General features: G+C 48.4%; 1 protein-coding gene across 4 annotated transcripts in view; it reads left to right on the top strand.

The window, feature by feature from the left end:
• The window catches only part of LOC119274251, a 32,813-nt gene extending 27,381 nt beyond the window's left edge, over positions 1–5,432 (top strand). For all 4 annotated transcript variants that reach the window (XM_037554919.1, XM_037554918.1, XM_037554920.1 and 1 more), the window contains 6 exons: positions 918–969; positions 1,475–1,888; positions 1,991–2,143; positions 2,244–2,398; positions 2,959–3,027; positions 5,050–5,432. In XM_037554919.1, coding sequence (XP_037410816.1) covers positions 918–969; positions 1,475–1,888; positions 1,991–2,143; positions 2,244–2,398; positions 2,959–3,027; positions 5,050–5,152 — 946 coding nt within the window. In that variant the 3' untranslated portion in view covers positions 5,153–5,432. The remainder of the gene's footprint in view (positions 1–917; positions 970–1,474; positions 1,889–1,990; positions 2,144–2,243; positions 2,399–2,958; positions 3,028–5,049) is intronic.
• Positions 5,433–23,642: the final 18,210 nt, after the last annotated feature.

The following is a 23,642-nucleotide window of genomic DNA, read 5'->3' as shown; positions in this document are numbered from 1 at the left end:
GGAAAGAGCTCATCACGTGTGCATCTCCAATGTTGCCCGCAGCAGCTGCTGCTCTCCAATGTTGCCCGACGCTGCTGCTTAGTGTTGCTGCTGTCGGCGCCGCCCCTATGTGCCGCTGCTCACCGCTGCCACTGCGGCTGCCTGCTGCTGCTGCTCACTTCTGCGTCGGCATCGAGTGGAAGAGCATGGAAGCGAGGGTGAGCGGGCCGGGGTTGGGGTCGCCGGTGCCGGAGAAGAGGGACTCACCGGTGCTGCAGCGTGGAGGAAGGGACAAACACGGGGCGGCGGCGGGACAGGGAGGTACTCTGTGGCAGTGGCTCCTGCGTGCAGCTGGAGGGTGGTATGGCGAGGGAGTTGCTCCGGGGCGCCGTTGGGTGCGTGCAGCAGGACAACGGCGAGGCGGGAGAGGTGCTCCAAGGCGGCGGCGTGGCGCCCTGGAGCTCCGGCTCGGAAGAGCTCTGCCTCGAGGGATGCCCTGGACGGAAGCGGGCGGTGGTCAACTCTTTTTTTTTGGATTTTTAAATTTTTTTAGGAGATGTCATTGACGGGTGGGCCTGGCTGTTTAAGAGTGGTGCTCAGCTGTCATGAAACGGTTTAAATTTTAATCATCCAGCAATTTGGTTTTTTTTTGGAACAACCAAACAAAATAGTGGTAGCATTTCAGGAAAGTAAGAAGAATAGTTTTTCGTAACCCTAGTCTGTAATGTGGTAGTTTTTTGCTATTTACTCAAGATTTATGAATTTTTCCCAAAAAGATTATTTTTGTAAATAAAAAAAATTAAGTGCATCACTTGTCATCCAGGTATTGTATCACCTTGTTCCCTAATAGTATTAAGCAATCTCGTGCATGTGCACAGGTTGATGATTAGTTTTAATAATTGTTTTCTATGCTTACTATGTTTCTCCGTGTCACGCAGGATTTTGGCAGGCTATATCAGGCGACTTGTCATTTGGAACTACAAGACCCAGGTATATATACTACCTCCGTCCTGGTTTATTGGTCCCCTTCATATTTTGTGTCAAATTTTGATCATAAATTACATGCATTGACATTTTGTTAGTTAAATTTATGATAAAAATTTAACACTAAATATAGTACGTACTCCCTCCGTTCCTTGATATAAGGTGTATAGATTTTTGAGAAAAAAATCTGAAATACAAGGTTTATTGCATTGCACAACTCGTTTGGATAATTTTTTAGGGATCTGGTCACATTTCCTTATATCAAGCAAGCCCCTCTATTTTCTCATGTCAATTAGTCAGGTGTAATCTCGTCAAAACTTGTGAAATTTTCCCTCCATTGTGTTCTTTAATTTTCATGCAAAAACTATACACCCTATATTTAGAAACCGAGGGAGTACTAGGATGTAGCCGTACGTATTCTTGTTGGGATGCATGCATTGATGGGCTGGGCCCTCACATAGTATATTACACACTGATTTCCAATTGTATCCATATCTTTTGTGAGATGCAGACAAGAATGATGGATTGTGAACTCTACGCTGGGTTAGCTCATTCCATCAGAAACTTTTTCTCCATATCCGATGGTGCGTTTGTTCGCACCGTTAGGTTCATCGTGCAGTCGACGGAGCAGTTGTTCTTGGTGGGGGATTGGGACGGGTATATCCACGTGCATGACTGTATGACAATGAAGAGAGTCAAGGAATTCAAAGCTCACGACGATTGGGTCACATCGTTCGCTGTTCACCCGAGTCAACCATTTGTGCTGTCAGCATCTAATGACAAACTGATCAAGCTTTGGAACTGGGAGAAGGGGTGGGAGTGCATCCGGACATTCACTGGGCACTCAAGCTCTGTGAAGCAAGTCAAGTTTAATCCGCATGATGCCAATACTTTTGTCAGTGCTTCCAATGACCGCACGGTGAAGGTTAATTAATATTCCTTTTCCTTTTTTAATACTTGTAAACTTGTGCCTACAAATAAATACCGTTTGTTCATCTGGTATAATTTATTTATTTCTCGTTCACAGATCTGGAGAGTTGTTTCACCCATTCATGTCACCAGCCTCAAGTGCGAAGAGGTACAGGCACACGTTGATTACTATCCCACGGGTGGTGATCAGCAGCACTACATGGTAACAGGATCAGCAGCACAACATGGTTACAGGATAGGGACGGCACGCGTATGACTTCTAGATCATCTTCTTAATTCAACCCCCCAATTTTTTTTATCAGATATACTACTACTCCGTGTTATATCTCAAATTGACGTCTCTCCTTCAGATCTGGGATTCGCGAACAGAGACATGTATCCGTGAAATCAAGAGGCTCCAGTCACCCTGTATAGTTGGTGTTATCGATTGCCACCCGGAGCGTCCAGTGTTGGTTACCGCGTCAGAGTTCTATGGTGTTTCTCTCCACGACTCCACAACCTATAGGTATAACGCTCCGGGAGCCGTTACTGTACATTGTGGTTTTGGTTCTGTGCATCTTAGCTATGCAGAGACTCGGTGCGTGCTGACTGTAGTTGTATCTTCTTGATGCCCATTTTGAGTAATAAAATCCATCTTTATCGAAAAACTATAGATTATGGCTTCGTACTACTCTCCTCGGGCATAGTTGTTTTTAAATTTTCAGGGTCCCTGTACTAAAGAAACGCATATGACGGTCATTATAGTAAATAAATGTGATACATAGTAAGACGTGAATGTTTAAATTTGGGTTGGAATCCATAGCAGATAATACAAAAGTGACACTCTAACTATTTCCTCTGTAAACTAATATAAGACCAGTACAAGTTTGCCTTTTAATTCAAGTCCTTAATTATATACTGTACAAAACAGAGGACCAGAGCATGCCTGCACCATTCCCCTTCTCTACTTCCATAAAAAAAATCCCCTTTTCTTCATCTGCTTTTCTTTGTTTTATGATGTAGATTATACATGGCTAAATTATGTAAGTGTTTTGGAAATTAATAGTAGGATTCATACTTTTGCAGGTGCGTGGGAACGGTTCATTTCGGTCTCGGCCAGGTTGTATGTTTTGCATACGTCAAGGGCATAAGAAGGTAAGAGGAAATTCCTATAACCCATATTACAGGTACTCCCTTCATTTTTATATACAAGACCACAAACTCATATTACAGGTACCAAGGTAAAATTGAATGTCTTGCCTTGTAAGCATGCTTTTCTTTTCCTTTAATGGGACCATTAATACACCACATGCATGCAAGGAACGGATAGGAAGTTGATTGGAGTGTCATTATGATTGCATGCATGCAAGTATAAATTGGTTGCTAGTTCGAGGAAATATCATTGACTTTTGTCTCGATTACTGTTGGTGGTCTTATATAGATGCAAAGTGTATTTTTTTATAGTGGCCTTGTATAAGTAAATGGAGGGAGTACTTTACCCCCGCACGCCTTTTCAACTTTTAGTGGGAACAAATAAGGATGATCCCAGGGGAGAATGTCATGGCCACAAGAATAGATAACTTGCTAACAAAAGCCACCTCGTCTACATGGAGAATCCTAGTACTCCTAGCCAAATGTGCCAACATCCAATCTCAATCAGCCCTTTGAGGAAATAAAAAGTACTAACATAGCCAGCGATGACTGCTCTTTCATTGGTACTAACGTATTGGGAAATTAGATCGAGTAACTAAGGTGAATGGTTCCAAAAATTGTTAAGGGTTTGTAATTTAGGCCTCTTCCAATGCAAATACGTTTAGGTAAGGTGCTAAGTCCATGAAATTTCTTAGCAACTAAACTCCCCAATGCATAGGTGTCAGCTTCCTTCATATAATTATTTATAAGGTGTAAATTGTGTTTTCACTTATAGTTCATCCGTAAAGTGGAAAATTTCATTAAACCTACATGCATGTGTGTTGTCCGTATAACGTATTTTTAGATAACTTGTTTAAGAAAAGCCGATATCGCATTAGATTTAACGTAAACACTATTTGGATACCATAACCAATCCCTAGATTACCAAACTTGGTATCGCCTACACTCGTAATTTTGCATTTTGAGAAAGCGATTAATATTCATTTTTATGAAAACACGTTCGGTGAACCAACTCCATCATCGTTTCCCCAAAGCCAGTTGTGAATATGTGAGGCTCTTATAGTGATGGTGGTCCCGCCACTGCCAACCGCAGCCTGTAGTGTTTGTCCTTGAAATATTCTGCCACTGTTGGCCCTTGTTTGTGATAATCTTCACCGCCATTTCCACCCTCGAAGCAGTACGCCACTATCGGCCCTTGCTCATGGTCACTACAACTTGCTAAAGAGGATGACCAAAGAGGAGGAGGAAGATGTTGACATAGTCGGTGACATCTGCCCTTTGGCGATCGCGTCGGCACTGGAGCTCGTGGAACGCGGAGGAGTACATGGACATATGCGGAAAAGCCTCACCGGTGAAGAATCTTGATGAAGATGCAATCATCATCAACAACCCTATCTCGGGAAGAAGTAATTCCAATTCGAACTCAGTGCTGATTCAAATTCTAGTAGTGATTGCAGCAGCAGTGATTCAAGTAGAGTGCACACCCACTGATCTCCCGTGGTATCGAATCTTCGAAAAGGCAGCTAAAGGAGGAGAGGTCCAGGGCAAGGGAGAGGGCCCATCGAGACATGCTGGAGACAATGTGGATGTCGATGCCTAGATACACTAGCTGGTTCTAAAAGGCCTCGGCATTTCTACAGATAACATGGCGAGCCCCAACAACACCTTGTGGGAGCTTGGGATCTTCCTCGAGGTTGATGATCACCCGAATTGTCGGCAACATGAAACTCGGTTGTGATCTTGGGTTAGATAGACTTCATCTAATACACTTATCTCATATTTGAAGTTATTAGCTCCAAAAAAGGTATTCCATAAACCAGTTTAAGAGAACAACTTAAAACTGGTTTTCTAGTAATCCTCTTTAAGCCGATTATGCTAAAACTTGTTCCACATAGTAGTTATCCAAGCAACCTCTAAAGTGTAGTATGCCAAACTAGGACAGTTTTGCAATTCAGCATGGGGATTTTTCTTCACAACGTAATTCCACAGTTCAAAACTTCTAACTAGAGTATCATATGTATGTAGCATCGCCATTGGACATGAGCACGGAGTTGCAATCTTGGAAATCGATAGATATTTTCCGAAGGTCCTGCCTCAAGTAAGGCAACCAGGGAACGAAGGGAGATAAAGCTTGAAAGATGGAGCAGGAATTGCACGATTGAGTTATGCCAATGCAAAATTGGTGCAGACATTGTTCTCAATGGGGTTATTCAATTATGTGATTAGCAATGTTTATTTCTATTACTTTTTTAAAAGAGGTTTTCCCCCGGCCTCTGCATCCGAAAGATGCATGCGGACAAATTTATTTCTATTGTTGAAGTATATAATTTTGTTGTGTGCATTGGAGTATGTTCTGATTGATGAAACATGGGTTCCCCCAAAATTTACATGTCTTCATGAGTTTCTAATTTAAATTTGTTATGAACTCTGTGCATTTGTTCATGAGTTCTGATTTTTAATTTCTTATGAACTTTGTGTTTTCCCGCGGATCCTATTCCTCACATAGTGCACGGAATACGTACCAAACGCAGACCCCCTGTCGCCTCTCTGTAGCTGCTTTGGGGTGACCCACTTAGATGTGAACCGGGTGAAAGCATATAATTATTTAAGGCAGATGGGGGGTGGCGGGGTCCTCCGGGAGTGGATGGGCTTGGTGTAGGAATATTTGTGGAGGAATGTTGTTTTCATTCAGTTTTGTATTCTCACTAGTCCCCGCGGCTGATGTTGCCTGGTTGATGGAAAATAATGGTCTCAGTTTCAAGCCAAAGTTGCTCGGGTCGGCATCGCTAAGCTAGCACCGGTACCGTTCCCTGGCTCCACATGGACAGTCAGTTAGGGCATCTCCAGCCGTTGGCCTCCCAGGAGGGGCAAAAAATCGCCCCTGGGGCGCACCGGCGCTAAACCGCGCACTGGGGGCGTGTTGTCCCCCAGTCGCGGCGTCCACGGGTAGTCAAAAAAGTCCAAAACGACTCAATTTTAACACAAACAGCGGCGAGTTCAAACTTAAAATTAAACATATTTCGTCCAAACTTAAACATATTTTACAAAAAAGAAAGAAACTACCGCGGCTACCCCCGCCGTCTCCCTCGCCGCCCGCCTCGTCGCACGCCCACGCGGTTCTACATGCCGAGGAGGCTGTAGAACCGCGTGTAGTCACCGCCGTCGTCGTCGTCGTCATCGTCGTCGTCGCCCCCACTTACGCCTCCGCCGTCCCTGCTGCATCCCTCCCCCGGTTGGCGCGGCGGGTTGGACGGTCCGAGGGCGGCGGCGTCGTCGTCGTCGTCGCTGTCGAGGACCACGACGCCGTGCTCGTCCTCGCGCCCACGCTTGCGGGCGGCGATCTCCTCCAGGGCCGTCTCGTCGCGGAGGTAGTCCTCCCGCGCCCACCGCATGGCGTCCTCGTCGGAGAAGCCGCACCGGGCTATCTCCTCGTACTCCGCAGGGAGGCCCGGCTCCGGCTTGGGCTCGACGAGGACGAAGCGGCCGGTGGGTGGCGGGGCATTGGCGCCGATGCGGACGCCGGAACTACGGGTGCGCGCGCTGACCGGCGTACCCTGGGGCTCCGGCTTGACGGGGCGGAGGCAGGGCGAGCCACCGGACGAGGAGGAGGACCCCCCGGTCTCCATGCGCCTCGGGGTCCAGGAGCTTCCCCGGCGGCGTGAGAAGGAAGGGGGGTCGGGGTACTCGAGGCGCGGCGTGTTGCCGCCCTCGATGTACTCGAGGACAGCCTTCAACGTGCGCCCGGGCACGCCCCACCACCGACGCCGGCCGGCAGCGTTGAGCCTGCCGGAGGGCACGACGCCGTTGGTGGCCTCGAGCTGCTGGGCGTGACGGCGGCGGAAGTACGGTTCCCAGAGCGGGCTGTCGGGGACGTACCTTGGCCCCTCCCTCGCCGTACGCGGCAGGTTCGAGCGGATGCGTGCGATCTCCGCACGCCGCGCCGCGCCGGTGGGTACCGGGGGCAACGGCATGCCGCCCGCGCTGATCCTCCACGCCCCCGGCACCCGCATGTCCGGCGTGACCGGGTACTCGGCCTCGTAAAGGAGGCGAGGCTCGTCTTCATGAAGATGGCGGCGGCCGAAGCCGTTCGCCGCCTCGCCGTCGCCTGGGAAGCGCTCGGCCATGGGTGTGAACTGGAGACGGCGAAAGAGAGGAGAGGAGAGGGAGGAAAGACGACGGCGGGAGAGTGTGCGAGCCGACGAGTGCGTCGGGGCGCGGCATATATAGGCCGAGGCGCCGCCCACGCGCGTGCCACCGTTTGTACGCGTGGCGGGCGAGGGAGGGCGAGGGACGCGCGTCGTCCGGTCTTCACTGCGCCGTCCGTGAGGCATCAATGGCGCAGGCTGACCAGCGCCGGCAGCTTTGGCATTGATTCGCCGCGGAAACGAGGCGATGCGGACGACGAAGAGCCTAGAAGAGAGCCGTGTCGCTGACGCGGTGGGCCCGCGGCTTTTTCGCGCCAAAACAGTTCGCCCGGCGCCCCCGGACGCCCCCCAGCGCGCTGGGTTCGGGCTGGGTCCGCCGGCGCTGTTTTCGGCCCAAGCCGGCGAAAATCGGGCTCCTCGGGACGCGACTGGGCCGTTTTTTCGGCGCCGGCGCGAAAAAAACGTCTGGGGAGGCCTTCCTGAGAGCGCGGCTGGAGATGCCCTTAGTATCATTAAATATCGAGGAGCCATTGCGCGCTCTATGACAGTGCCACTTTATCACAGTGTCATACAAACTTCCAAGCAAAACTGCAAGTACACGGATTGATGATCCAATTTTCAAGAGACAGATTCGGACGAGAGAATTTGAGCGGCATAGTGCTTGTCGGACCTCGCCATCAGTCCAATCACCATATAGTTCAGAGCCGTATTAATTTAGCTGCTGAAATGCACATATGCAACAAGCCATCTTCTATCAATCATCATGTTAGAGTACACTCCGTTTCTGTTTTAGCTGAAGACAATAAACGGGGGCAGAGTACATTTGCATAGCTCCAGAGTAAACAAGCTTTCTCCCTCTCTATCAGCAGATTATCAACACAAAAGGGTCCCCTGCAGTTTTTAAATACATGTATAACTTTATCAATACACGTTGTACATTTTTCGTGTCCACATGTAACCTTTTTAAATACACGTTGAACTTATTTCAAATATATGATGACCCTGCAAATACATGATGACCCCTGGGCTCATGAACCGGGTCTAATACCCCACATGAGTCCCGGTTCGTGAAGAACCGGGACTAATAGGCTGGCCAGGCCCGAACCAAAGCCCTATTTTCTACTAGTGATCAAGGTGGAAAGGAAAGTGCCAAGTTGGGCCAGACTGGGGCATCAGCAAATGCAGCCCTAAGATCATTGGCGCAAGGTTCTATAGTGACGGAATTTCTGATGAAATACTCAAGACAGTCACACTTTCACCCCAGGACCACAACGGCCACGGCACACACTGTGCATCCACAGCGGCGGGCTCGGCCGTAGAAGCGGCTAGCTTCCATGGCATTCCCCCTTTTCTAAAAAAAGGCTTCCACGGCCTTGCCGAGGGGGTTGCACGCGGTAGCGCCGTGTGCTCGCATCGCGGTGTGCAAGCCCTTTTGGAGCACCAGCAGTGGCAGCACCACCAGCAGCACGGCCGGCCTTCTTGCGGCCATCGACGACGCGATCCACGACGGAGTGGACTTGTTGTCGCTCTCCCTTGTCGACCTCAATGAGAACTCGTTCGGCGTTCTGCATGCGGTCCAGAAGGGCATCGCTGTTGTATATGCAGGTAGCAACGAGGGGCCCAGGCCACGGACCATCAAGAACAATTCACCATGGGCCATCACCGTTGCGGCAACCAAGGTTGATCGATTGTTCCCAACGGTGATCACACTGGGAAACAAACAAAAGATAGTGGTACGTATGTGTGGAACTAAATGAAAAGAGAGAGCAGCCATAGCTTAGTCTTAGACATGGTTGATTAGTTAACATCAATATTTTCTCATATTTTGCACTTGGTAGAATCCGGAAGCTTTGCAAGATGATTCTTACTTTTTTTTTGAAAAGGAAGATGACCCCCGGCCTCAACATCTGGGAGATGCATACAGCCATAAGATGATTCTTACGTGTCACCTAGAAATTTTTTGTTTCTCCGTCAGTGGAAGATGAAAGACAAAACAGAAATAGAATCACAAGCTCGGGCCTTCCCGTTTTGCAGGGACAGTCTCTCTACTACCACGTGAATGATTCGTCTAGGAGCACTTTCGCTGGTCTTACACTTGCATACGAGTAAGTAAATCGAGTTGTTTATCTTAATTTCTTCAATAAAATCAAGTTGTTTGTCTATGAACCTGTGTAGAAATTCTGATGCTGGTGGACTTCACTCTTGATCCTTGTGTGTCCAGGTGTACCGCGCGCAAACGCACTTAATGGCACAGACGTGAAAGGGAAAATCCTCCTCTGCTTACTCCTACACCTAAATGCTGAAGACGCGTTGACACCATTGGGGACTTACGTGCAGGCGTTAGAATATCTCGTAAACGGCGGGGGATCTGGTCTTATTTTAGCTCAATACACAACGGATCTTTTATCTAACACAGCTTTGCTTCCGGGCTTTCCGGACCTTGACACTGGGGCGAAGATCCGCAAATACATAACCACCTCCAGGTGCGTGCGGTCAATTTCATTCAAATTTTCTGCAATGAGTTTGATCAATCTTGTTGGAAATATGAGCAATTTATCGAATGCTTTTATTAACAGAAATACTAGATAAAGCATGACTAAAATAGCAAATATAAAGCAAGTCATGCAATCTGACAAAGAGAATGTAAACATCGTCTGCATATATGAACTTGAGCTAAACACATCTAGAACAGACACTAGATGAAGTTGCTTATATGACATAGAACCTAACATACGTAGGGCAGAAACTAGAGCCAAGAACTGTAGCAGGACTTCTAACAGAAAGAAGAAGAACACGTACGGCACAGCAGCAGCAGAAGCGCTGGACTTGGGGTCGGTGTCCTCGCCTGCCATGTCGTTGAGGAGGTCATGGACGTCGGGGAAGAAGTCGTCGTCGGGGAAGTAGTCGTCGGCGACCGGATCGTCCGTGATGAAGCAGCCAGTAGTCGCGCTGAGCGCTCCCCAAAAACCTTATCACCCTTCTCCCGTACAGGACTCAAAAGGTGCGGTCTCGGACGCCTACTGTCCTGACCTGCGGTGCACGCCGCAAGCCGGGATGAGCAAGAACGTAGCAGCAGCGCAGTGCTCAGGGACTTGCTCAGGAACAAATTTATTCGACTCAAAGACAAGCTTGTAGCCATTTCTACACAGAAGAGATCCGCTAACAAGATTTTTATTGACGGAGGGGACATAATGCACGTTCTTCAGCCGCACGATCTTCCCCGAAGTAAACTTCGGATCGACCGTGCCAACACCACGAACAGAAGCACTTGAACCGTTGCCCATCAGCATGGTTGAAGTCCCTGCGGTCCGATAAGACGAAAACATGGAAATATCACCGCATACATGCACATTAGCACCCGTGTCAATCAACCAATCAGGAGAATGACATACTGAAAGAATAGTGGGGAATATACCATACCTAGCATCCTTCATGTCAGTGTCTCCAATGACAACATTAGCGGTCTTGCCGCCTTTCCCAGGATGACGCTTGTCATAGCGATTAGGACAACTAGGAGCCCAATGATCAGGATCTTCACACACATGACAAGCATCTTTCTTCTTGTCACTCTTCTTCTTGAAGTTCGTGTGTTGTACAGCCTTGTTCTTCCCATCAAACTTTGCTTTACCATCAAGCTTGCCCTCGTTCTTGAACTTGTTGGACTGAAAGTTTTCCTTCTGTATCATAATGGCACTAGATCCTCCCTCAATACCTCGAGCACGTGTGTCCTCTGCTCTCACCTTTTCTTCCACATCAAGAGTACCAATGAGATCCGGAACGGAAAACTCCTGTCTCTTATGCTTCAGTAAGGTAGCAAAGTTCCTCCATGAAGGAGGAAGCTTAGTGATGATACCCCCGGCAACAAACTTGTCCGGTAGCATGCAATTGAAGTGCTCAAGTTCTCTAGCAAATGACTGTATCTCATGCGCCTGCTCAACCATAGAGCGCTCTTCAGCCATCCTGTAATCATAGAATTGCTCCATGATGTACAGCTCAGTGCCGGCATCCGAGACCCCAAACTTGGCCTCGAGTGCGTCCCACATATCTTTTCCATTATCAATTGACGCATAAGCATCAACAATGTTCTCACCAAGAATACTCAAGAGAGCAGCCTTAAACAAGGTATCCATTTTCTGAAAAGCTTGTGCATGTTGGGCATCTTGCTCCCCTTCAGGTATGCCAAGAGTGGCGTCATAGCAGCTCATGGTCTGAAACCATAAGACTGCTCTCACGCGCCACCTCTTATAATGGATACCCTCAAACATAGGAGGTCTCATAGAAGCAGCAAAACCATTCGGGGTAAATTGCCAATAATAAGGTTTTTGGATTGTTGAAAATATGAGCAATTTACCGAATGATTTTATTAACAGAAATATTAGATAAAGCATGACTAAAATAGCAAATATAAAGCAAGTCATGCAATCTGACAGAGAGAAGGTAAACATCGTCTGCATATATGAACTTGAGCTAAACACATCTAGAACAAACACTAGATGAAGTTGCTTATACGACATAGAACCTGACATACGTAGGGCAGAAACTAGAGCCAACAACTGTAGCAGGACTTCTAACAGAAAGGAGAAGAACACGTACGGCACAGCAGCGGCAGAAGCACTGGACCTGGGGTCGGTGTCCTCGCCTGCCATGTCGTTGAGGAGGTCGTGGACGTCGGGGAAGAAGTCGTCGTCGGGGAAGTAGTCGTCGGCGACCGGATCGTCCGTGATGAAGCAGCCAGTAGTCGCGCTGAGCGCTCCCCAAAAACCTTATCACCCTTCTCCCGTACAGGACTCAAAAGGTGCGGTCTCGGACGCCTACTGTCCTGACCTGCGGTGCACGCCGCAAGCCGGGATGAGCAAGAACGTAGCAGCAGCGCAGTGCTCAGGGACTTGCTCAGGAACAAATTTATTCGACTCAAAGACAAGCTTGTAGCCATTTCTACACAGAAGAGATCCGCTAACAAGATTTTTATTGACGGAGGGGACATAATGCACGTTCTTCAGCCGCACGATCTTCCCCGAAGTAAACTTCGGATCGACCGTGCCAACACCACGAACAGAAGCACTTGAACCGTTGCCCATCAGCATGGTTGAAGTCCCTGGGGTCCGATAAGACGAAAACATGGAAATATCACCGCATACATGCACATTAGCACCCGTGTCAATCAACCAATCAGGAGAATGACATACTGAAAGAATAGTGGGGAATATACCATACCTAGCATCCTTCATGTCAGTGTCTCCAATGACAACATTAGCGGTCTTGCCGCCTTTCCCAGGATGACGCTTGTCATAGCGATTAGGACAACTAGGAGCCCAATGATCAGGATCTCCACACACATGACAAGCATCTTTCTTCTTGTCACTCTTCTTCTTGAAGTTCGTGTGTTGTACAGCCTTGTTCTTCCCATCAAACTTTGCTTTACCATCAAGCTTGCCCTCGTTCTTGAACTTGTTGGACTGAAAGTTTTCCTTCTGTATCATAATGGCACTAGATCCTCCCTCAATACCTCGAGCACGTGTGTCCTCTGCTCTCACCTTTTCTTCCACATCAAGAGTACCAATGAGATCCGGAACGGAAAACTCCTGTCTCTTATGCTTCAGTAAGGTAGCAAAGTTCCTCCATGAAGGAGGAAGCTTAGTGATGATACCCCCGGCAACAAACTTGTCCGGTAGCATGCAATTGAAGTGCTCAAGTTCTCTAGCAAATGACTGTATCTCATGCGCCTGCTCAACCATAGAGCGCTCTTCAGCCATCCTGTAATCATAGAATTGCTCCATGATGTACAGCTCAGTGCCGGCATCCGAGACCCCAAACTTGGCCTCGAGTGCGTCCCACATATCTTTTCCATTATCAATTGACGCATAAGCATCAACAATGTTCTCACCAAGAATACTCAAGAGAGCAGCCTTAAACAAGGTATCCATTTTCTGAAAAGCTTGTGCATGTTGGGCATCTTGCTCCCCTTCAGGTATGCCAAGAGTGGCGTCATAGCAGCTCATGGTCTGAAACCATAAGACTGCTCTCACGCGCCACCTCTTATAATGGATACCCTTAAACATAGGAGGTCTCATAGAAGCAGCAAAACCATTCGGGGTAAATTGCCAATAATAAGGTTTTTGGATTGTTGGAAATATGAGCAATTTATCGAATGATTTTATTAACAGAAATACTAGATAAAGCATGACTAAAATAGCAAATATAAAGCAAGTCATGCAATCTGACAGAGAGAAGGTAAACATCGTCTGCATATATGAACTTGAGCTAAACACATCTAGAACAAAAACTAGATGAAGTTGCTTATACGACATAGAACCTAACATACGTAGGGCAGAAACTAGAGCCAACAACTGTAGCAGGACTTCTAACAGAAAGGAGAAGAACACGTACGGCACAGCAGCGGCAGAAGCACCGGACCTGGGGTCGGTGTCCTCGCCTGCCATGTCGTTGAGGAGGTCGTGGACGTCGGGGAAGAAGTCGTCGTCGGGGAAGTAGTCGTCGGCGACCGGATCGTCCGTGATGATGCAGCTAGTAGTCGCGCTGAGCGCTCCCCAAAAACCATATCACCCTTCTCCGTACATGACTCAAAAGGTGCGATCTTGGAGGCCTACTGTCCCGACCTGCGGTGCACGCCGCAAGCCGGGATGAGGAAGAACGTAGCAGCAGCGCAGTGCTCAAGAACTTGTTGCTAGAGGAGGAAGAGATTCTGGTGCGTCTCTATGGGAGGAGTGACCTCCCTTTTATAGGAGCAAGAGAAGGAGGCGAGAGGCTGCGCTGGGAGCTGAAGAGAACAGGCAGCAGGCGAAGAGGTGCGCCGTTCGTATTCAATCTCCACTACAGCAATCAGCTTTCGCATGCCCTTTCGTATACCCGTAGTGCGTGGCAAAAATTTACATCGGCTCGGCTCATTCCCGCAACCCACGGCGAGGCGTGGCATGGCGTGGCGTGGCGTGGCGTGGCGTGGCGTGGCGTGGCGTGGCGTGGCGAGGCGGGCGGAGGAGGAGGAGCGCGCGTGGATGTCCCTCTTGTTCTGATGCTCATACAAGTGGGGAAGGAGCCTCCCTTATAAAGAGGTCCAACTCCCTCTAAACTAGCAAGGTGGGACTAAACTTTAGTTCCACCTCTTGCCTTGCACGAATGGGCTGCGTTGGCCTCTAGGATTTAATAGGAATTTCTGAAACTGCTATTGGGCTAGGCCCAAATAGACAAAAATTCCAGCAATCCCCCACCAGATCCCAGAGGCACACAAAATTTTCCTTTTGTTCCAAAACACTGTTTTATATACCGGTACTGCAGTGGAGACTGTTAAGTTGAACTTCCACCTAGAACTCTATGCTACACTAGTAAGCAACTTGAACAGTGGACTGGGCCTTGAACTGCAAGTTTTCTGCGAATCTAGCTTCACATAAAGCCTTGACCGATACGTGGCTACCGTGGGTCTTCCCTGCGGGTGGAGCTTATGCGTCATACTCCGTGACCTTTCATGAGTTACTAGAGAGAACCTACTCTCATAGATTGCGATGTTTAACAATCAGACTCATATAGGTGCGTTCTTCAAAAGATGTTCTGCAGGACAACATCTCTGCTTCAAAGAGCCACTTAGAACACATTAAGATATACATCAACCTGCCATGCAGATTAGGAGAGTATTGCATCTTCATGGAGTGGTATTTTAACAGTAAGGATACTCTCCTCTCAGTTGACCAACAGCTTGTCTTCCACATCTAATTCACGGGATCTCGATCACAAAGAATAGGTTACCACTGTGAACAACTCATATTGTGGGTCGCATACCCATGTCCCTCGATGCATTATCTATCACATTACGTGATAGACCGTTAGTAAAAGGATCTGCCAGATTTTTAGACGTTTGGATATAATCCAATGCAATAACTCCGGAGTTTTTCATTTTCCTGACAGACTTTAACCTTCTCTGAACGTGTCTTGATGACTTCATGTTATCCTTTGAACTGCTCACTTTAGTGATCACAGTTTGATTGTCACAGTTCATAAGGATACCCGGTACAGGTTTCTCAACTACCGGTAAGTCATTCAAGAGCCGACGAAGCCAATCTGCTTCGACCATAGCTGTATCTAATGCTGTGAGTTCTGCTTCCATTGTTGACCTCGTTAAGATGGTCTGCTTGCAAGACTTCCAAGAAACAGCGCCACCTCCATGAGTGAATACATAACCGCTCGTGGCCTTTATCGCATCAGCATCTGAGATCCAGTTTGAGTCACTATACCCTTCAAGCACCTTTGGATGCCCAGTATAGTGAATTCCATAATTTGCAGTGCCTTTCAAATAACGCAAAACTCTCTCTAGAGCTTTCCAATGCACATCTCCTGGTTTTGAGACAAACCGGCTCAGTTTGCTAACAGCAAAAGAGATGTCAGGTCTCGTAGCACTGGCTAAGTACATAAGCGAGCCAATAATCTGTGAATATTTCAATTGGTCTCTAGCAATTCTTTGATTCTTTCGAAGCAACAAGCTAGCATCATATGGTGTTGGAGAGGACTTGCAATCACTGTAGCCAAAGCGACTCAAGATCTTTTCCACATAGTGAGATTGAAGCAATGTAATCCCACCATCATCATCTCTCAACAACTTGATGTTCAGAATGACATCAGCCACTCCTAAATCCTTCATCTCAAAACTGCGAGATAGGAAATGCTTGACCTCCTTAATAACATTCAGATTTGTTCCGAAAATCAGTATGTCATCAACATACAAGCAAAGCATAACTCCCTCGCCCCCACCATGGCGATAGTACACACATTTGTCAGCTTTGTTCACAACAAAGCCTGCAGCTGTTAAAGTTCTTTCGAACTTCTCATGCCACTGTTTGGGTGCTTGCTTGAGTCCATACAGAGACTTCAGCAACTTGCACACTTTACCTTCCTGACCATCTATTACAAACCCATCTGGTTGTTCCATATAAATTTCCTCATCTAAGTCTCCATTTAGAAAAGCAGTCTTAACATCCATTTGATGAACGAGAAGACCATGTGAGGCAGCTAGTGAAAGTAGAACTCGAATAGTGGTCAGTCGAGCCACAGGTGAGTAAGTATCAAAGAAGTCTTCACCTTCCTTTTGGCCCTTTGCCACGAGCCGAGCATTGTACTTTTCAATAGTACCATCAGGCCTAAGCTTCTTCTTGAATACCCATTTGCATCCTATAGGTTTGCGCCCATAAGGACGATCAGTTATCTCCCAAGTTTCATTTGCCAAGATGGAATCCATCTCGCTACGAACCGCTTCCTTCCAGTAGTCAGCATCTTCAGATGCATAGGCCTCTGAAATAGAACTGGGAGTGTCATCTATGAGATACACAAGAAAATCATCACCAAAAGACTTGGCAGTCCTTTGTCTCTTGCTCCTAGTAGGAACTTCATTGTTCTCCTCCACAGGACTTTCAAAGTGTTCCATCGAAATGGCAGGTTCAGTAATTGTAACTGGTTCCTGATTCGATGAACTAGGCATCTCCTGATTAGATGAGGTAGCCATATCCTTCATGGGAAAGATATCTTCAAAGAAAGTCGCATCATTCGACTCCATGATCGTACCGACATGCATGTCAGGTACCTTAGATTTTTTAACCAAGAATCTATAGCCAATGCTATGAAAAGCATATCCCAGGAAAACACAATCCACAATTTTTGGTCCCAGCTTCCGCTTCTTTGGAATTGGTACATTGACTTTCGCCGAACAGCCCCATGTTCGCAGATAATAGAGTTTTAACCTTTTCTTCTCCCATTCCTTGAATGGAGTTATCTCTTTGTTCTTTGTGGGAACTCGGTTTAGGACATGACATGCAGTCAATATCGCCTCCCCCCACCATGCCTTGGAGAGACCCGATGTGTCTAACATGGCGTTAACCAAATCAGTTAGAGTACGGTTCTTTCTTTCGGCCACCCCATTTGACTGAGGTGAGTAGGGAGGCGTCCTCTCATGGATAATACCATGTTCCGCACAAAAAGCATCAAATTCATTGGAAAAATACTCTCCACCACGGTCGGAACTGAGCCTCTTGATTTTTCGATCAAGTTGGTTTTCCACTTCAGCTTTATAGATCTTGAAAAAGTTCAAAGCCTCATCCTTAGATTTCAGAAGATACACACGGCAGTATCTAGTGGAGTCGTCAATTAACGTCATGAAATATTTCTTTCCACCTTTTGTCAAAACACCATTCATTTCACATAGATCTGAATGTATTAGTTCTAGTGGTACAAGATTTCTCGTCTTCGCAGTCACGTAAGACTTACGAGGTTGCTTAGCTTGCACACAAACTTGACACTTAGATCCCTTGACAGTGGTGAAACTAGGGATTAAGTTCAACTTCGCTAGTCGCGACATGCAACCAAAGTTAACATGACAAAGACGTGAATGCCACACATTTGATTCACTATTGTTGCATATATGATTAACAACTTTATTGCAAACGTCTGATAAGGATAAACGAAACAGGCCTCCTGACTCATAGCCTTTACCAACAAAGGTTCCATACTTGGAGATTACAAATTTATTCGACTCAAAGACAAGCTTGTAGCCATCTCTACACAGAAGAGATCCGCTAACAAGATTTTTATTGACGGAGCGGTCATAATGCAAGTTCTTCAGCCGCACGATTTTCCCCGAAGTAAACTTCAGATCGACCGTGCCAACACCACGAACAGAAGCACTTGAACCGTTGCCCATCAGCACGGTTGAAGTCCCTGCGGTCTGATAAGACGAAAACATGGAAATATCACCGCATACATGCACATTAGCACCCGTGTCAATCAACCAATCAGGAGAATGACATACTGAAAGAATAGTGGGGAATATACCATACCCAGCATCCTTCATGTCAGTGTCTCCAATGACAATATTAGCGGTCTTGCCGCCTTTCCCAGGATGACGCTGGTCATAGCGATTAGGACAACTAGGAGCCCAATGATCAGTATCTCCACACACATGACAAGCACCTTTCTTCTTGTCACTCTTCTTCTTGAAGTTCGTGTGTTGTACAACCTTGTTCTTCCCATCAAACTTTGTTTTACCATCAAGCTTGCCCTTGTTCTTGAACTTGTGGGACTGGAAGTTTTCCTTCTGTACCAGATTGGCACTAGATCCTCCCTCAATACCTCGAGCATGTGTGTCCTTTGCTCTCGCCTTTTCTTCCACGTCAAGAGTACCAATGAGATCCGGAACGAAAAACTCCTGTCTCTTATGCTTCAGTAAGGTAGCAAAGTTCCTCCATGAAGGAGGAAGCTTAGTGATGATACCCCCGGCAACAAACTTGTCCGGTAACATGCAATTGAAGTGCTCAAGTTCTCTAGCAAATGACTGTATCTCATGAGCCTGCTGAACCACGGAGCGCTCTTCAGTCATCCTGTAATCATAGAATTGCTCGATGATGTACAGCTCAGTGCCGGCATCCGAGACCCCAAACTTGGCCTCGAGTGCGTCCCACATATCTTTTCCATTATCAATTGACGCATAAGCATCAACAATGTTCTCACCAAGAATACTCAAGAGAGCAGCCTTAAACAAGGTATCCATTTTCTGAAAAGCTTGTGCCTGTTGGGCATCTTGCTCCCCTTCAGGTTTGCCAAGAGTGGCGTCATAGCAGTTCATGGTCTGAAACCATAAGACTGCTCTCACGCGCCACCTCTTATAGTGGATACCCTCAAACATAGGAGGTCTCCTGGAAGCAGCAAAACTATTCGGGGTAAATTGCCTATAATAAGGTTTTTGGATTGTTGGAAATATGAGCAATTTACCGAATGATTTTATTAACAGAAATACTAGATAAAGCATGACTAAAATAGCAAATATAAAGCAAGTCATGCAATCTGACAGAGAGAAGGTAAACATCGTCTGCATATATGAACTTGAGCTAAACACATCTAGAACAGACACTAGATGAAGTTGCTTATACGACATAGAACCTAACATACGTAGGGCAGAAACTAGAGCCAACAACTGTAGCAGGACTTCTAACAGAAAGGAGAAGAACACGTACGGCACAGCAGCAGCAGAAGCGCTGGACTTGGGGTCGGTGTCCTCGCCTGCCATGTCGTTGAGGAGGTCGTGGACGTCGGGGAAGTAGTCGTCGTCGACCGGATCGTCCGTGATGAAACAGTCAGTAGTTGCGCTGAGCGCTCCCCAAAAACTTTATCACCCTTCTTCCGTACATGACTCAAAAGGTGCGGTCTCGGAGGCCTACTGTCCTGACCTGCGGTGCACGCCGCAAGCCGGGATGAGGAAGAACGTAGCAGCAGCGCAGTGCTCAGGAACTTGTAGCGAGAGGAGGAAGAGATTCTGGTGCATCTCTCTGGGAGGAGCGACCACTACAGCAAAACGTTTCGGCCCAAATAGACAAAAATTCCAGCAAATCTATCCCTTATGAGCAAATTGAAAGAATATATTTTTCTTGTCAGAAGCTCTCCCACGGCTAAGATTGAACCAGCGCGCACCGTTATGCGGAAAGAGATACTGGCGCCAAAAGTTGCTTCATTCTCTTCCAGGGGTCCATCGCCGGATTACCCTGACATTATCAAGGTACTATGCAGGAGCTCATCAACTAATATCTGGCACTAGTGATAGCTACTAGAGCTGGTGCGGAGCCATGATCATGACGACGTCCTTGTATCAACGAATAGTCTCACACTAACATCTGGATTGATGAACAGCCTGACATAGCTGCACCTGGAGCCAATCGCGTTGGTGGAGCCCTGGAGGCGGCCTTTCCCTTGCCGGTGTTGGAGGTCTCGCTGAGACACCACTCCTCGTCATACTTGGCGATCTCGCTGCCGAGGTGGCATCCGTCTCATTGGTGGTGATGGAGCGGTCGAGGGCCCACGCGGCGGTGAGGTCAGGGTTTGTTGCGGACCCATATTGGCGCCGTGTCGGTCTTGGCGGACGAGGACCGGCATGTGGCATTGAGCCAGTCATATCGCGCCTGTTGTCGCGCTGCGTGCTCCTCCTCGGAGACGACAACCCTCGAGCCCGAGGGACCTCCGACACCGCCTCCTCCGAAGTAACGGAGGATGCGGCCACGTGCTTTCCTTACCACCGGCGGCAGCTCCTCCTTCACGGCGGCAGCGGCGGGCCAGCGAGGCGGGCCCGTCAATGCGCGCGTACTGGCTGTGCACTGGTGGCGACACATCTCCTCCTTCATGCGGCATCCAATCGGGACGCCGCGGCCATGGCTGCGCAGACGGGAGGCGGGCTCCTCCTTGACTCGCCGGGGTGGAACGCTGGTTCCAGCTTGAGGCGATATCATAGCGGGGACGGTGGCTCCTCCTTGACCACGCTGCCGATGGTGGCGCCAGACTCATCTTACGGAGCGAGCGCTCCATCATGATCTCCATCTGACGGACGAATTCTTCGCTCGTCAGAGCTGCCTCCGCGAGAAGAGGCGGGTGTGTGTTTCAAGTGGGCCAGGCCGGTCAGGATCGGGCGTGGCAGCGGTTCGGATGCCCGCAAAGCCCCCTGTCTCTGGTTTGTCGGAAAAAAGTGCGCCCGGTCCGGTATGCGGACTAATACAGGTTTGCTTCTCGTGGAAGCACAACTATGCTTTTTGAATAAAAGAAAATAAATATGTTCTTACATGAGAAGCACATGGATTTGCTTCTCGTACAAGTACATATTTCCATCAGCAGGTGTGCTTTTTCAAAAAAAGAAAACACCGAGTTGCTTTTTGTGGAAGCACAATTTTGCCTTTACGTGCTTCTTCCAAAAAAATGTGCTTCTATAAGAAGCACAAATTTGCTTCGCGAGAAATACAATGGTATTTTTGAATAAAAAGGAAAAAACAAGAAGCACGTATTTTCTCTTTGTGGAAGCTCGGGATTTGGACGCACAATTCAAAATATAGAACATTTTCGATAAATGAATATACAAGAAAAAAGTAAAACACCGGGTGCGACAAGTAGCGTGCATGCAGTTTGTCATTTGTCAGCGCCTAATAAGGTGCCAGGGGGGTGGATGAAGAAGAGTATTCTGCTTGGTGGATCACTAGGAAGCGTCATTATCCGGAAACTGTCAACTGGATACCGCCGGTTCGGATCTTCGGCTACACAGGTGGGCGTAGGCGCTACTCAATCTTATTCTTACCTGGCTTTAATTTCAAAGAAAAATGCCACTGCAAACACGGCCGTTTACTGTGTCTTGATCTCTGAATCTCTGATCAGCTGTCTTCGAGGAGGCCTGGGGTTGGGACCGGCTACTGCCACATCTCAGTGTTCCAATCCCCATGTATCTGGAGTACCTGACGGAGTATCACAAGCGCAATTGCATGGATTATGTTGCTGCCGCTGCCCCGGCAACCCAAACCTCAAAGAGTAGCCGCTCGAATGCCGAGCCGCAGCGAATAATGATGATACCCAACTCGACCCGAATGCGTCATTTGTAGGCATTTGTGTGGAATTCAGGATCTTCTCCGAGAGCAGACCAAAGAGCTCGCAAAACCCAGGTACGTCCGTTGCCTTGTGGAGCTTTCCCCTCAGAAAGGGAATTCACAATTCAGAAATGAAGTTGTGCAGCTTACCTCTAAATAGTTCAAATTAGTATCCACGACTGCGCGAGTAGAAAACACAAGGCACTCTTGGTGACCTCGCAACCGACGCAAGAACGCACATACACTGCCAGGGAGAAAATCGATGTCAAGGTTGCAAACTCGTGTCATGGTTATCACAATTGCGCGACTCCACCATTGATGACCGCCGACGTAGCCCACCACAGAAACAAGCGCCAAGGACTGCGTTGGGCGATGCCAAACAGTCAACCACACGCGCCGACGACCAGGCATCTCCAACTCTGTCGACGAGCATTGCAGGAGAAAAGCGTCTAACTGACCACATGCCTTGTGTCAATGTCACCGCAAGGCCTCCTCAGCAGCTCCAACATCATAGAGACATGCCTTGTGTCAATGTCACTGCAAGGCCTCCTCAGCAGCTCCAACATCATAGAGACAAAGTGAGGCACGTCGCCTAACAGAATACAGCCGCATACCTGACTCCGCCCGAAGCCGCCATTGTTGCTACACAAGAAGCCGCATAAACATCTGCATCGTCGAACGAGCACCTGCCGACCGCAATGCCGCGAGGGTCCAACCCATGGAGCGTGCCAATGGGATCCAAAGCTCTTCATGGCAACGCTCCAAAGAGGGAAACGATGATGTCGACGTTGTTGCCTGACCCGGTCGGGCCTTAGGCTTTCACCCAAAGAGCAAGATCCGAGGGTGCAGGAGGATACGGGTCTCCGTGGCAACACCTCTAGGCAGGTGAAATGACGCCCACAGACGCTGACGCTGCGGGCCGTCAATAACTGGCAGATTTTCGCCGGGAGCATACCCAACATCACCATCACACCCATGCACAACACATGCGTTGGTCTGCCCATCTCTCGTAGGGCCACCGCATAGGCAGCACCGGAGAGCCAGCAAGCAGCACACCTCCCAGCCAGCGAACGTCGACGGGGCAGATCCATTCGCCCTATTACATCCGGCAACCTCCCGGGTCGACACAGTCACGAGACATCAGCTGGTCGCTGATGTGAGCAGCGAGCAGGGCGCACGCCAGCGAGCTAGAGCTTCCGCAGGCCACCACTCGACGTGCCAAACCGGCCAGATCCGAAGGTCAAGAGGGCGGTGACGCAGCCGAAGCCTCCCGGAGCCAGCTCCATGGGAGCAGGCCATCGGAGAGGACACTAGATCGTGCCAGGGGAGCCGCCGGCCGTCGGGGAGAGGCAGCGTGCAGATCGGGAGGAGTAGCCACCACCACCAGGAGAGCTTGCAGGCGCATGGAGCTCCATGCTGCCGCCGTCAGGAGGGCTTCGCCCTCCGGCAGCGAGGGGGAGGAGGCGCGGGGAAGGGGCGGCTGCACAGGAGTGACGTGGCCGCATGGGTTTCTTCGCCTATGCTCTCATTCTTCAGTCTAGTGAAATATGGTTCAGGTGTAGATTCCAAGAAGAGAATATATGCATCGATATCATTGATATAGAAAACGCTGTCAATCGATGTCACGTGTCTATTTTCACGGCGAACATGGGTACCACACTTGCTAATAACTTGCCATAAACACAACAATGGCCCATGTCATAGTGTTACAGTAAGGAAGTAACGAAACTAGATAGAGAGGACCAAGTAGAAGAAGAAGAAGAAGAAGATGATGATGATGATATAGTACCGAAACACAGATATCCAGGAGGAGCCTGTGATGGATGCATGCAGAGCAGACAGAGACCTGAGCCAAAAAAAAAAACAAATACCTGGACATGAAGTGAAGTGTATGTTGGCGATGCCCAGACAGCAGGGTCCTGATCTGGATCACAACGAAATCGTCGACGACGACGACACGACTGATCAACCTGTCGGCATGTAGGCCTCCTCTCGTCACGTCTAAGCTTTCTTGTTATGTAATGTAACACCCGACTCGAAAAATACCGTGCATCCCCCTCCTCCCCTCCCGCGACGCTTCTGCGAGCGC

This window comes from Triticum dicoccoides, chromosome 3B, assembly GCF_002162155.2.
Source record: "Triticum dicoccoides isolate Atlit2015 ecotype Zavitan chromosome 3B, WEW_v2.0, whole genome shotgun sequence".
Classification (NCBI taxonomy): domain Eukaryota; kingdom Viridiplantae; phylum Streptophyta; class Magnoliopsida; order Poales; family Poaceae; genus Triticum; species Triticum dicoccoides.
Note: the sequence above shows the minus strand (reverse complement) of the source record. Positions and strands in the feature narration are given on the sequence as shown.